General features: G+C 45.9%; 1 protein-coding gene across 13 annotated transcripts in view; it reads right to left on the bottom strand.

Annotated features, from left to right (window-relative positions):
* The window catches only part of NEK10 (NIMA related kinase 10), an 831,700-nt gene that overhangs the window by 588,831 nt on the left and 227,180 nt on the right, over positions 1-15,689 (bottom strand). For all 13 annotated transcript variants that reach the window (XM_063922254.1, XM_063922250.1, XM_063922255.1 and 10 more), the window contains one exon: positions 13,670-13,734. In XM_063922254.1, coding sequence (XP_063778324.1) covers positions 13,670-13,734 — 65 coding nt within the window. The remainder of the gene's footprint in view (positions 1-13,669; positions 13,735-15,689) is intronic.

Genomic DNA, 15,689 nt, shown 5'->3' on the forward strand with positions numbered 1-15,689 from the left:
GGATGTGTGCGATGTGGCCGTGGGGGTGGGTTTCCTGCCGTCTGGCCAGGCCACTGCTACACTGAGGCTCCGGCGGCTGCTTCCAGTGGCAAATGAAGGATTTGTGAGGGGGAGTTTGTGTGTGTGTGTGTGTGTGTGTGTGTGTGTCTGTGTGTCTGTGTGTCTGTGTCATCAGCCTCTTACACATGTAAATTTTTACTATGCCTTCTATAAAATACTATAGGCGTAAAGCCAATATGAAACACACACACAGACTGCCCCACCCCCTCATACACACACACACACACACACACACACACAGTCAGAATGTAGATTACACACACACACAGCCCCCCTCACAAACCCACTCAGGCTGTAGATTACACACACACACAGACTGCCCACCCCCAAACACCACACACACACACTCAGACTGCAGACAGACTACACACACACATACTCATACTCATCCCTCCCCAACAAACACTGGACTGCAAAAACTTCACCGTCTCGTACACCACTCCTGCACCCGATCTCCCGACAGTAAGCTAAGCTGTAGCGGAGCCGGAAGCTGCCACCGGGGAAATATGGCCTAGTCACCTGCACCTCCTCCTTCATCTCTGGGAGCTCGGCGGCTGCTGTTGATGGGCTGCATGTTGAGGGGGCAGGTAGCTGTTCTCTCAGTGGCCGTACTCCAGGGGCTGCATCGGCACTTTCTCTCAGTACTGTTAGGGGTGTCCATGACGGTTCCGGAGGCTGGAAGTCCTCATCCCTCCTCCGCCACTCTGGCTGGTCACAGGGTGGCGGGGCCGAGCTTGCAGCTGGCTCCTCACTGCCAAGCATGACCAACTCAGTCTCTGGGAGGGAAAGTGTGCACTGCGGCAGGTCAGATCACAGCACAGTCTCCAGGACCTCCTCCCAGGCTAGTCTGTGGGGCTCTCCCCGTCTGTTTCAGATGGGAAAAAATCTATATTGTTGTTTGGTGGTAAATCCGCTGCCTGTCTTTTCAAACATTGAGACAGATGTATTAACCAGGAGAAGTCATAAGGAAGTGATAAACCAGTGATATGTGCAAGGTGATAAACGCACCAGCAAATCGGCTCCTGTTAATTTACATATTGGAGCTGAATGCCTGGTGCATTTATAACCTTGCACATGTCACTGGTTTATCACTTCCTTATGCCTTCTCCAGGTTAATACATCTGCCCCAATCTGTCAGGAACTGGTGCAGAATCCGGAATTCGGGATCAGGTACCAAGTGGTTGACGTTACCCAGAACAGAGGCGCGGAGTCTAACACGCCGGAAGGTTTTCACCAGGGAACACCACAAGGGGATATGGGCTTCGCGGCTTCCGACGTGCAGGTCGCGGCACCCTGTCTGGGTCACTTGATACCTGAACTGGACTAGAGTTATGGTAGAGGTGTTGTATATGACCAACCGCAGGGATACACAGGAACAAACAGGAACTGGAGAAGGTGGCAGGGTGCACACGGCCAGATGGTACGCTAGGGCCGTGGAGATGGAACAGCAGCAGGCACTCCAGGGGTGACACAGGAGGTAGCGGCACACGGACGGACTGGGGTGCAGACACTTGGAGACAGGGTAACGGCAGTCGACAGACTAAAGTCGTCAGCAAGATGTTGAAGCTGGAATTCAATACTGGAACAAGGCAATACCCACTGGACAGATGAACTGAGACCAGAGAGAAACCAGAGAGCAGAACACCACATGGAGTAGCTATAACTGGCAAAGGCTCTTGGGATTGAGAGGCTTAAAAGAACAGGCTGGACCAATCAGTTGTGAGCACCAGACAGGCCCCCAGTAATTGATATAACATGCAGCTGCAGTGCAGACTGAGCAGGCTGACAAGCTGAATAGTAGTTTTCAGGTAACGAGCTGTAATTACAGAATCCAGACACCTGTGAAGTCAGTTGCTGAGTGCAGGAGCAAAGGCACTGGGAGACAACTATGCAGGAGCTAGCTGTGACCTGTAGTTCCACAAACTGAAGCAAAGGTAATTTATAACAATAACAAAACATGAGTGCTCAGGATTGTAACAGTACCCCCTCCTTGAAGAGGGGTTAAGAACCCCTAGAACCAGGCTTATCCGGAAATTCACAGAAGAAAGACCTCTTAAGTCTGGGTGCATGAAGAAACCGCTCTGGTACCCAGGTTCTCTCTTCCGGACCGTAACCCTTCCAATGCACGAGGAAATGAACTTGACCCCTCCTGAACTTGGAATCCAAAATCTTTTCCACAACAAACTCCTTGTGACCTTGGACTAACACAGCGGCAGGCCTTCTGGAAGGAGATCTTCTAAATCTCTGGGACACAAATGCTGGTTTCGACAAGGAACAGTGGAAAGTGTTATTGATCTTAAGTGATTTTGGTAAAAGGAGTCGAAAGGCTACTGGATTAATCTGTCTAATAATCCGGAATGGACCAATAAACCTAGGCCCAAATTTTTGAGAGGGCTGGCGTAACTTGATATTTCGAGTGGACAGCCACACCATGTCACCCACTTTAAAAGTACAAGGTCTTCGTCGTCTGTCAGCAAATTGTTTGGAACGAGCAGAGACTTGGTTGAGTGCGAGACGTACTCTCCTCCAAATTTTCCTCAGACGAGCTACAGGATCAAGGGAAGAAGTCTGTTGCTGCAGGATGTCAAAAGCGTTAGACCTAGGATGGAACCCAGAGAGAGAAAAGAAGGGTGACATGGATGAAGAAGAGTGACTGGAATTATTATATGCAAATTCAGCAAATGCCAGATGGTCCACCCAATCGTTATGGTACTTGGAAACATAACAACGGAGATACTGTTCAAGAGACTGGTTCACTCGCTCAGTCTGTCCATTGGATTGCCCGATGATAACCAAAGGACAGACTAAGATTAATATCCAAGGCTGAACAGAAAGCTCGCCAGAATTGAGCAATAAACTGAGTTCCTCTGTCGGAGACGATGTCCTGTGGTAATCCATGTAATTTAAAGATATGTTGGATAAACAAGGTTGCCAATTCCCTGGCACTGGGGAGCTTGCAAAGAGGAACAAAGTGAGCCATCTTACTGAACCGGTCTACCACAACCCAAATGGTATTGTACCCCGATGACTTGGGAAGATCAACCACAAAGTCCATAGAAATATGGGACCAAGGTCTTAAGGGAACCGTAAGAGGCGTAAGATGTCCCATGGGAGCTTTACGAGGAGTTTTATGTTGAGCACAGATCTCACAAGCAAGAATGAACTCTCTAACATCTTGATACATAGAAGGCCACCAAACTGAGCGAGACAATAAATCCAGAGTCTTAGAAATCCCTAGATGCCCAGAGACTCTTTTTACATGAAATTCAGATAAAACTGCTTTCCTGTACTCTTTAGGGACAAAGAGGAGTCTTGAGGGAGTCCCCATGGGTGCAAGAGACTGTTTGGCTTGAATCTGGGAGACTAAATCTTGAGCAAGACCAGCATGGATATTGGAAACAGGAATAATTGGTTCAGAAGAGCAGGATGAATTTTGAATTGGAAGGAAGCTTCGTGACAAGGCATCTGCTTTAAGATTCTTCGATCCTGGCCGATAGGAGATCACATAGTTGAATCTAGTGAAGAATAATGCCCATCGTGCCTGTCTTGGATTCAGTCTCTTGGCTGACTCAATATAGGATAAGTTTTTATGGTCAGTGAGGATTGTAATCACGTGTCTGGCCCCTTCCAACCAATGCCTCCATTCTTCTAGAGCCCACTTGATAGCAAGCAGTTCACGATTTCCAACATCATAGTTGGCTTCGGCAGGAGAGAACTTTCTGGACAGAAAAGAGCACGGGTGAAGTTTAGAATCCACTGGATCTTTCTGTGATAGGACTGCTCCCACTCCCACTTCAGAAGCATCCACTTCCATAACAAAAGGCAGGTCAGGATTTGGATGACTAAGAACAGGTGCAGATATAAAGGCTTTTTTTAACTTGAGAAAAGCTTGTAGAGCTGAAGGTGACCAATGTGATGGATCCGCACCTTTCTTGGTCAAAGCAACAATAGGTGCAACAATGTCTGAAAATGAACGAATAAATCTCCTGTAATAATTAGCGAACCCAAAAAAGCGTTGTATAGCTTTAAGGTTAGTAGGTTGTGCCCAATCTTGAATTGCTTGAAGCTTACTGGGATCCATGGAGAACCCCTTGGGAGAGATGATGTATCCTAAGAAAGCGACTTCCTTCACTTCGAATTCACATTTTTCTAACTTGGCGTATAGATGGTGCTCCCGGAGCTTTTGCAACACCATCTGGACATGGACTCGATGCTGCTCAAGTGACCGTGAATATATCAGGATGTCATCCAAGTAGACCACAACAAATTTTCCCAGGAATTCTCGGAGCACATCATTGATAAAATCTTGGAAGACGGCAGGAGCATTTGACAATCCAAATGGCATAACAAGGTATTCATAATGCCCAGAATGAGTGTTGAAGGCCGTCTTACACTCGTCACCGGCCTTAATTCGTATGAGGTTATATGCCCCCCGAAGATCAATTTTAGAGAAGATTTCCGCCATCCGGAGTTGATCAAACAACACGGAAATCAAAGGCAAAGGATAAGAATTCTTAACAGTGATTTTGTTGAGTCCTCTATAATCAATGCATGGACGTAAGGAGTCGTCCTTTTTTGCCACAAAGAAGAATCCTGCTCATACTGGTGATTTTGAGGGACGAATAAACCCTTTGCTTAGGTTCTCCTGAATATAGTATTCCATGGCTTTAGTTTCTGGTAAAGAAAGAGCATATAATCTCCCCTTAGGTAATTTATCTTCGGATACCAGACTGATGGCACAGTCGTAAGGTCGATGGGGGGGGAGAGTATCCGCCTCTTTCTTGGAGAAGACATCCGCAAATGAATGATATGGAGTCGGTAGCCCCTCTGGTATAACTTGAGAGCATCGCACTGGCAAGGACAGACATCTTCCTGTACATTCTGTTCCCCACTGTAAGAGTTCTCCTGTCTTCCAGCAGATGGATGGATTATGGGATTTCAACCATGGAAGCCCTAGGACTATGAAGGAAATGGGGCAATTGACAAGGAGGAAAATAATCTTCTCCGAATGCAGAAGACCAGTAGTTAAATGAACAGGAGGAGTTTGCTGAGACACTTGCCCACTGAGGAGGGGGTTACCGTCAAGGCCACAAATAGTCACAGAAGGCTTTATCTTTAGTATAGGAATGTTCCAGGACCGGGCGAAAGAGATATCCATAAAGTTGGCAGCTGCACCACAATCAACAAAAGCCTTGACTGCAACTTGCTGAGTAGGTAGACTAATTTGAACTGGAAGCAAGACTGAATTTTTTGGAGAGATTCCAGCCAGACCCAGGAGTAACTCCCCTTTTACCCCTGGGTCTTGTCTTTTCCCGACTTCAGGGTGCAAACATTAGCAAAATGACCCTTTGCTCCACAATATAAGCATAGGCCCATCGATCGCCTACGAGTTTTTTCCTGAGCAGAAAGACGAAAGGCCCCAATCTGCATGGGTTCACTGGAATCTTCGGCTTCTTCCAAGGCTACTGCTGAGGGAGATGGTGACCCTCCACCTTTCTCCATCCTCTGTTCCCTGATCCGACGATCTACTCGAATTGCTAACTGCATGAGCTTGTCCAGGGTTTCAGGAGTAGGATACTGGACAAGGTAGTCTTTAATTTGCTCAGTGAGGCCTAAGCGGAACTGACTTCGGAGGGCTGGGTCATTCCAACCACTATCACCTGCCCATCTGCGAAACTCAGTGCAGTATACCTCGGCCGTGTTTTTCCCTTGTCTCAGGGCTCGTAAGTGAGCCTCTGCAGAAGCTGCTCGGTCTGGGTCATCATAAAGAATTCCTAGGGCGCTAAAAAAGGCATCCACTGTGTGCAAGGCGGGATTCTCCGTTTTTAATCCGAACGCCAAGGACTGGGGTTCCCCCTGCAGGAGGGAGATGATGATACCTACTCGCTGAGCCTCAGAACCAGACGATAATGGCCGGAGTCTGAAATATAGCTTGCAGCTATCACGGAAATTCTGGAACTGTTTCCGGTCACCTGTAAACCGATCTGGAAGATGCAGATTTGGTTCAGGCCCAGGAGCTCTGGTTACAACCAATGACCTGCTAGTTTCTTCCTGGGTGGAAACTCGGAGCTTTAGATCTTGCAGTTGCTGCGTCAAATTTTGTATTTGACCAGCCAAGTTTTGAGCCAGATTTTGCTGTGACGGGTCCATGCCCAGGAAGTGGTGGGCCAGTTATAATGTTAGGAACTGGTGCAGAATCCGGAATTCGGGATCAGGTACCAAGTGGTTGACGTTACCCAGAACAGAGGCGCGGAGTCTAACACGCCGGAAGGTTTTCACCAGGGAACACCGCAAGGGGATATGGGCTTCGCGGCTTCCGACGTGCAGGTCGCGGCCCCCTGTCTGGGTCACTTGATACCTGAACTGGACTAGAGTTATGGTAGAGGTGTTGTATATGACCAACCGCAGGGATACACAGGAACAAACAGGAACTGGAGAAGGTGGCAGGGTGCACACGGCCAGATGGTACGCTAGGGCCGTGGAGATGGAACAGCAGCAGGCACTCCAGGGGTGACACAGGAGGTAGCGGCACACGGACGGACTGGGGTGCAGACACTTGGAGACAGGGTAACGGCAGTCGGCAGACTAAAGTCGTCAGCAAGATGTTGAAGCTGGAATTCAATACTGGAACAAGGCAATACCCACTGGACAGATGAACTGAGACCAGAGAGGAACCAGAGAGCAGAACACCACATGGAGTAGCTATAACTGGCAAAGCCTCTTGGGATTGAGAGGCTTAAAAGAACAGGCTGGACCAATCAGTTGTGAGCACCAGACAGGCCCCCAGTAATTGATATAACATGCAGCTGCAGTGCAGACTGAGCAGGCTGACAAGCTGAATAGTAGTTTTCAGGTAACGAGCTGTAATTACAGAATCCAGACACCTGTGAAGTCAGTTGCTGAGTGCAGGAGCAAAGGCACTGGGAGACAACTATGCAGGAGCTAGCTGTGACCTGTAGTTCCACAAACTGAAGCAAAGGTAATTTATAACAATAACAAAACATGAGTGCTCAGGATTGTAACAGTACCCCCCTCCTTGAAGAGGGGTTAAGAACCCCTAGAAAAAGGCTTATCCGGAAATTCACAGAAGAAAGACCTCTTAAGTCTGGGTGCATGAAGAAACCGCTCTGGTACCCAGGTTCTCTCTTCCGGACCGTAACCCTTCCAATGCACGAGGAAATGAACTTGACCCCTCCTGAACTTGGAATCCAAAATCTTTTCCACAACAAACTCCTTGTGACCTTGGACTAACACAGCGGCAGGCCTTCTGGAAGGAGATCTTCTAAATCTCTGGGACACAAATGCTGGTTTCGACAAGGAACAGTGGAAAGTGTTATTGATCTTAAGTGATTTTGGTAAAAGGAGTCGAAAGGCTACTGGATTAATCTGTCTAATAATCCGGAATGGACCAATAAACCTAGGCCCAAATTTTTGAGAGGGCTGGCGTAACTTGATATTTCGAGTGGACAGCCACACCATGTCACCCACTTTAAAAGTACAAGGTCTTCGTCGTCTGTCAGCAAATTGTTTGGAACGAGCAGAGACTTGGTTGAGTGCGAGACGTACTCTCCTCCAAATTTTCCTCAGACGAGCTACAGGATCAAGGGAAGAAGTCTGTTGCTGCAGGATGTCAAAAGCGTTAGACCTAGGATGGAACCCAGAGAGAGAAAAGAAGAGTGACATGGATGAAGAAGAGTGACTGGAATTATTATATGCAAATTCAGCAAATGCCAGATGGTCCACCCAATCGTTATGGTACTTGGAAACATAACAACGGAGATACTGTTCAAGAGACTGGTTCACTCGCTCAGTCTGTCCATTGGATTGCCCGATGATAACCAAAGGACAGACTAAGATTAATATCCAAGGCTGAACAGAAAGCTCGCCAGAATTGAGCAATAAACTGAGTTCCTCTGTCGGAGACGATGTCCTGTGGTAATCCATGTAATTTAAAGATATGTTGGATAAACAAGGTTGCCAATTCCCTGGCACTGGGGAGCTTGCAAAGAGGAACAAAGTGAGCCATCTTACTGAACCGGTCTACCACAACCCAAATGGTATTGTACCCCGATGACTTGGGAAGATCAACCACAAAGTCCATAGAAATATGGGACCAAGGTCTTGAGGGAACCGTAAGAGGCGTAAGATGTCCCATGGGAGCTTTACGAGGAGTTTTATGTTGAGCACAGATCTCACAAGCAAGAATGAACTCTCTAACATCTTGATACATAGAAGGCCACCAAACTGAGCGAGACAATAAATCCAGAGTCTTAGAAATCCCTGGATGCCCAGAGACTCTTTTTACATGAAATTCAGATAAAACTGCTTTCCTGTACTCTTTAGGGACAAAGAGGAGTCTTGAGGGAGTCCCCATGGGTGCAAGAGACTGTTTGGCTTGAATCTGGGAGACTAAATCTTGAGCAAGACCAGCATGGATATTGGAAACAGGAATAATTGGTTCAGAAGAGCAGGATGAATTTTGAATTGGAAGGAAGCTTCGTGACAAGGCATCTGCTTTAAGATTCTTCGATCCTGGCCGATAGGAGATCACATAGTTGAATCTAGTGAAGAATAATGCCCATCGTGCCTGTCTTGGATTCAGTCTCTTGGCTGACTCAATATAGGATAAGTTTTTATGGTCAGTGAGGATTGTAATCACGTGTCTGGCCCCTTCCAACCAATGCCTCCATTCTTCTAGAGCCCACTTGATAGCAAGCAGTTCACGATTTCCAACATCATAGTTGGCTTCGGCAGGAGAGAACTTTCTGGACAGAAAAGAGCACGGGTGAACTTTAGAATCCACTGGATCTTTCTGTGATAGGACTGCTCCCACTCCCACTTCAGAAGCATCCACTTCCATAACAAAAGGCAGGTCAGGATTTGGATGACTAAGAACAGGTGCAGATATAAAGGCTTTTTTTAACTTGAGAAAAGCTTGTAGAGCTGAAGGTGACCAATGTGATGGATCCGCACCTTTCTTGGTCAAAGCAACAATAGGTGCAACAATGTCTGAAAATGAACGAATAAATCTCCTGTAATAATTAGCGAACCCAAAAAAGCGTTGTATAGCTTTAAGGTTAGTAGGTTGTGCCCAATCTTGAATTGCTTGAAGCTTACTGGGATCCATGGAGAACCCCTTGGGAGAGATGATGTATCCTAAGAAAGCGACTTCCTTCACTTCGAATTCACATTTTTCTAACTTGGCGTATAGATGGTGCTCCCGGAGCTTTTGCAACACCATCTGGACATGGACTCGATGCTGCTCAAGTGACCGTGAATATATCAGGATGTCATCCAAGTAGACCACAACAAATTTTCCCAGGAATTCTCGGAGCACATCATTGATAAAATCTTGGAAGACGGCAGGAGCATTTGACAATCCAAATGGCATAACAAGGTATTCATAATGCCCAGAATGAGTGTTGAAGGCCGTCTTACACTCGTCACCGGCCTTAATTCGTATGAGGTTATATGCCCCCCGAAGATCAATTTTAGAGAAGATTTCCGCCATCCGGAGTTGATCAAACAACACGGAAATCAAAGGCAAAGGATAAGAATTCTTAACAGTGATTTTGTTGAGTCCTCTATAATCAATGCATGGACGTAAGGAGTCGTCCTTTTTTGCCACAAAGAAGAATCCTGCTCATACTGGTGATTTTGAGGGACGAATAAACCCTTTGCTTAGGTTCTCCTGAATATAGTCTTCCATGGCTTTAGTTTCTGGTAAAGAAAGAGCATATAATCTCCCCTTAGGTAATTTATCTTCGGATACCAGACTGATGGCACAGTCGTAAGGTCGATGGGGGGGGGGAGTATCCGCCTCTTTCTTGGAGAAGACATCCGCAAATGAATGATATGGAGTCGGTAGCCCCTCCGGTATAACTTGAGAGCATCGCACTGGCAAGGACAGACATCTTCCTGTACATTCTGTTCCCCACTGTAAGAGTTCTCCTGTCTTCCAGCAGATGGATGGATTATGGGATTTCAACCATGGAAGCCCTAGGACTATGAAGGAAATGGGGCAATTGACAAGGAGGAAAATAATCTTCTCCGAATGCAGAAGACCAGTAGTTAAATGAACAGGAGGAGTTTGCTGAGACACTTGCCCACTGAGGAGGGGGTTACCGTCAAGGCCACAAATAGTCACAGAAGGCTTTATCTTTAGTATAGGAATAATCCAGTGATACTGCCGTATAATTCCAGTGATACTACCGTATAATTCCAGTGATATTGCCGTATAATAAACGTGATACTGGCGTATAATTCCAGTGATATTGCCGTATAATTCCTGTGATACTGGCGTATAATTCCAGTGATATTGCCGTATGATTCCTGTGATACTGTTGTATAATTCCTGTGATACTGGCGCATAATTCCTGTGATACTGGCGCATAATTCCTGTGATACTGACGCATAATTCCCATGATACTGGCGCATAATTCCCATTATACTGGCACATAATTCTAGTGATCCTGCCGTATAATTCCAGTGATCCTGCCGTATAATTCCAATGATCCTGCCGTATAATTCCAGCGATATTGCCGTATAATTCCTTTGATACTGCCGTATAATTCCAGTGATATTGCCGTATAATTCCTGTGATACTGCCGTATAATTCCAGTGATATTGCCGTATAATTCCTGTGATACTGCCGTATAATTCCTGTGATACTGCCGTATAATTCCTGTGATACTGGCGCATAATTCCTGTGATACTGCCGTATAATTCCAGTGATATTGCCGTATAATTCCTGTGATACTGCCGTATAATTCCTGTGATACTGCCGTATAATTCCTGTGATACTGGCGCATAATTCCTGTGATACTGCCGTATAATTCCTGTGATACTGATGTATAATTCCAGTGATATTGCCGTATAATTCCTGTGATACTGCCGTATAATTCCTGTGATACTGCCGTATAATTCCAGTGATATTGCCGTATAATTCCTGTGATACTGCCGTATAATTCCAGTGATATTGCCGTATAATTCCTGTGATACTGCCGTATAATTCCTGTGATACTGGCGCATAATTCCTGTGATATTGCCGTATAATTCCTGTGATACTGATGTATAATTCCAGTGATATTGCCATATAATTCCAGTGATATTGCCGTATAATATCATGTGTCTAAGTGGAATCCTCAAATTTGTCTATAACATGGTATACCTTAAAGCAGGCATTCCCAACCACGGTCCTCAAAGCACACTAACAGTGCATGTTTTAGTGATATCCAGGCTTCAGCACAGGTGACATAATTAGTAGCGCAGTTATTTTGATTTAACCATCTGTGCTGCAGCCTGGATATCACTAAAACCTGCACTGTTGGTGTGCCTTGAGGACTGTGGTTGGGAATGCCTGCCTTAAAAGAAAATAACTCCCAGCATCAGACCTGGGGGATATGTACATGCATGACTGGGACAGTCCATTCACACTGGCTGGGTCCTTTATTTCTAATTTCAAAGGAACTGATCAACTGCATCCTTCTTTGATATATCCACCACACAGAACCAAAGTACATTGAAACTTGTATTCTGGCTGGTCTACTTTATCTATGTAGCTTCTCTGGAGTACCACTGGAAGCATTCATCCATGTGGGAAGCTTGCATCACTGCACACAGCCTTTACTTACCTCATCCTCTAGTCATGTGAAACACCATACGATGGTTGAGTCAGTGTGGAATGAGTAGAATATGAGGAAGATTGTTTGAAAAGACACTGCTACAAGTTGATACTCATCATACATTTGGTACGCATATTTGTATGTCAATTTGGAGAATAGTCACAATATAACTTTGAAAACTGAAAGCGCAGCGGATTTACCAACAAAGAACATTTCTAGAACTGTCTTATTGGAAATTGGACAAACTTGAAATCCGGTTGCGCCACTGTATATATTTGGAGTGTTTATGTAATTAAGTCACAAATTGGTGGACACTGTTTTAAATACTGACCTATGTATTATTTCATTGAATTGCATAAGGTAGTAGCGCTTTTTGCACCCCACATACACACACATACATATATATTCTGTTTTGAGATATCCAAATGTATACATACATTACAGACATTTCACTCCACCAGAGGAGCATTAATATGTCATAAACAATCAGGAATGAGGTCAAAAACTGTTCAATGATATATATATAGTACACATGATATAACTTAATGAATCTTTATAGAGAAAACTGATAACAAAGAAGAAAAAAACAGAGGAACATGAAGGGAAGTAGGAAGGATAGGAGCAGAGGTGTCACTCACCTCTAACACCCAGTGCGGCAGCGAGGAAAAAGGGGACGGGGCTTCGCGGGAAAGGGCAGGGCTTAAATAGAGGGGCGGGGCTTCACGGGCGGCACCCGTTTTTAGCCCATTGAAAGCACGGAAAGGGGCGGGGCTTCACATCCCGACACCCGTTTTTTTTTTGTCACTGGGGGGTGTGGGAGGTGAGTCCCAGGGGTGCTGGCCCTGCAGTGCTGGCTCCTACACAGTGACAGGAGCCGAGTGCTGCACTTAATATAACAGTGCAGCACTTGGCTCCTGTCACTGTGCAGGAGCCGGCATTTTGGTGTCACCCCTCGGCGGGTGACAACCGGGAGCGGGCCGCACCCCCCTTGTGACACCACTGGATAGGAGAGGGGTAGAAGAAGTAAGGGAGGATCATCTGCCATAGCGTAAATATAAGAAAATGTTCTGCAGAAGATGGATTATAGGGGAGAGGAATGGATTGAATCTGAAAAACCCAGGATCTCAGACTACGTGTCTGGTGGTATTGCGGACATATAAACAGCCAAGGACTTATATTTCAACCAAAGGAACCAGGTGCTAATAAAATCAGAAGGTTTGTCTGATTTGGAGACCAGGATGTCTTCCATTAACATAACATAATCTTATGGAACCAGTCCTTGCATGTTGATATAATTATATTACTGCAGTATGTATCTAACTTTTAAAGTTAATATACCAATTAAATATTTAACTTATATCAGCACCTCATATTTTATGAATAAAGTGTCTGAGTCAGAGGTGGACATACTGTAAGTGGGGCTGGTGCTGCGACTTCAGTAGCAGCAGATCTGAGAAGTTATGCTAATACTGCAGGTACTGTTTGTAAAAAAAAAAAAAAAAAAAGCAAGCACTGGGTAAAACCATGTTGCACAGTAGGTGGGGCAGATGTAACATGTGCAGAGTGAGTTAGATTTGGGTGGGGGGTGTTCAAACTGAAATCTAATTTGCAGTTTTAAAATAAAGCTGTCTAACATTTGTGGGCTACATGCAAAAGCAGCCAGTATTACTCCTGCAGGGTCTACTGCACATGCACAGGTCTCTTGGGAAACGGAGTGGTGGCCATTTTCCCGGTGATTTCCTTACTGTGCATGTGCAAAACGTAGCCCTGCTGCTGCTTATGCGAGACTCAAGAAGGGTAAGCATTTAAGAAATGGGTGCAGTATGTGTGGTGAGGGCCACCCTTGGACCCTGGGGCCTGTGTGTACCGCACATACTGCACCCATTATAGATCCGCTACTGTGCATCCACCTGTGAATCAGGTCCATTATATTTACTTTTACTTTCATTTTCCCCAGAAATGTCATATGTAATGTATTACTCTACCTTTTGAACAGATCTCGGTTTCTTTCCATGCTAAAGAGAAATCTTAATGCTCTGAACGCATAACACTGTGAAACAGAAACAAAAGGCAGAGAAGCTAAAACATTTATGCCACAATAACACACAGTAACACTCAGCAGGATCCAGGATAATAATCAGTTTCTGCCAAGTATGGCTCTCGTTTTGCTTACTCTCTGATCTTGGACCATCTGCCTGTACATTCTCCTATTAGAGCTATAACTACCATCTGGACGTTTGTATCACAGCTCTTCTATTTAGTGATATTCTACTGTACAGTAAATATCGTAAATTATGTGTGGTCATGACACATGCAGCGAAAAAACAAATATTTCATGGTTTGGCTCATATTTTGAACTGTATGGCTACCTGTCGGAACAGTCCAGATGGAAATGGTGGAGGGGACAGTAGTCTATATTTAATGTACATCCCATGGTCCTTTGGTGATAGGCTCTCTGTAAGTTATCAAGTTGGGAAAATAAAAGAACAATAGGAGGAAGGGGTATTTCAAGTCTAATATTTGTAACATTGCATTGATTTGATTGCACACAAATCATACCTCCCAACTGTCCCGATTTTAGCGGGACAGTCCCGTTTTTTGGGGACTGTCCTACCCGTGGGCCCTATGTCCCATGGTGCAGGGCAATTGGGAGGCTCCTATCACTCACTCCTCTGTTTAGCAGAGACCATGGGCGCATATGGAGACAGATCGAACACGGGGGCGTGACTGTGATGCTGCAGTGAGGCCACGCCCCCTTTCACATAGGCCACCCATATATACACTATATATATATTATAATTTTTACACACAGTATATATATAATTAAAATAGGATCCTGTTTATTATAGCAACACTACCAAAAAGACAGGTAATACTGTAGAAAAAGCAGTAGCTGTTCAGTTGAAATTGGGTAGAATGCTGTATATACCGGTTTTTGAAAGGTTTGGGTATGGGATCCCAGTGCTTACCATGCCGATGTTCAGAAGACTGACTGCGGCATGCCAGTGGTCAGGATCCTGATGGGTTAGTATACTAAGCTTCTCTCCCTACTTCCCTAAACCTCCCTACTTGCAGCCTACCCCAAACCGTCATATCCCCCCCTGCAGCCTAACCCTAACCAACCCCCTTTAGTGCCTTACCCTAACCATCCCCCTTTAGTGCCTAACCCTAATAGTAGTTAACCCTAACTCTAACCCTAACCCGTTAGTACTTAACAATAAAGCTCCCTTCTTAATGGCTAACTCTAACCCCCTGCAGCCTAACCAGAGGTGGATTTACCACAAGGCAACATAAGCGGGTGCCTAGGGCCCGGCGGGTCCCTGGGGGCCCGCAGACAGAAGAGGCCCAGTTCTCCTGCTGCTGAGAGGGACAGTAAAGGGTCTTTCATTCTGCCACAGACTGGACTTGGCCCCTCTGTGATATTATAATTATAGTAGAAGTGGCTGCAGTAATACAGAGGCTGCAAATACAATACTGCATCCGTCCGGCAGTGGCTGCCGCTCCGCCTCCGCTACCCTTGGCAAAGCGGCTCTGCTCCCAGCCTCCTCCAACCGCACAGCAATGTCTTTGTGCAGCAGGGACCCTTCGCCCGCTCCCAGTACCAACCGGAGACCCTGCTGGACTGTGCTGTCAAGGCTGTGACAGAGCGGATACTGGAACCAGTACAGCGACGCATCGTCTTCTGGCCCTTCCTCTGCAATGAGCGGGAGATCTGCACGTACTTGTCAATACCAGAATGAGGATCCCAGCCACCATTCAGGAAGTGCTGAAGCCCGGTCAGAGCTCTGCCATCATCTGCATTGGGGGAACCTGGGGCCCCAGTAACTGGAGGAGGTAAAGGGCTGCCATTCCGCCGAGGGATACTGCAGATGTTTTCAGAATGCCGTGAGTGACCCTAGTACTGTGTGGGGTGAGGGTCCCAGTGCTTGTGGGCTTCTGTATTCTTAAGAATGATGAATGATGTGAGTGGTGGTAGGACCAGTTCAGGAGCAGGGATGAGTGATG

The sequence above is a fragment of the Pseudophryne corroboree genome, chromosome 5, assembly GCF_028390025.1.
Source record: "Pseudophryne corroboree isolate aPseCor3 chromosome 5, aPseCor3.hap2, whole genome shotgun sequence".
Classification (NCBI taxonomy): domain Eukaryota; kingdom Metazoa; phylum Chordata; class Amphibia; order Anura; family Myobatrachidae; genus Pseudophryne; species Pseudophryne corroboree.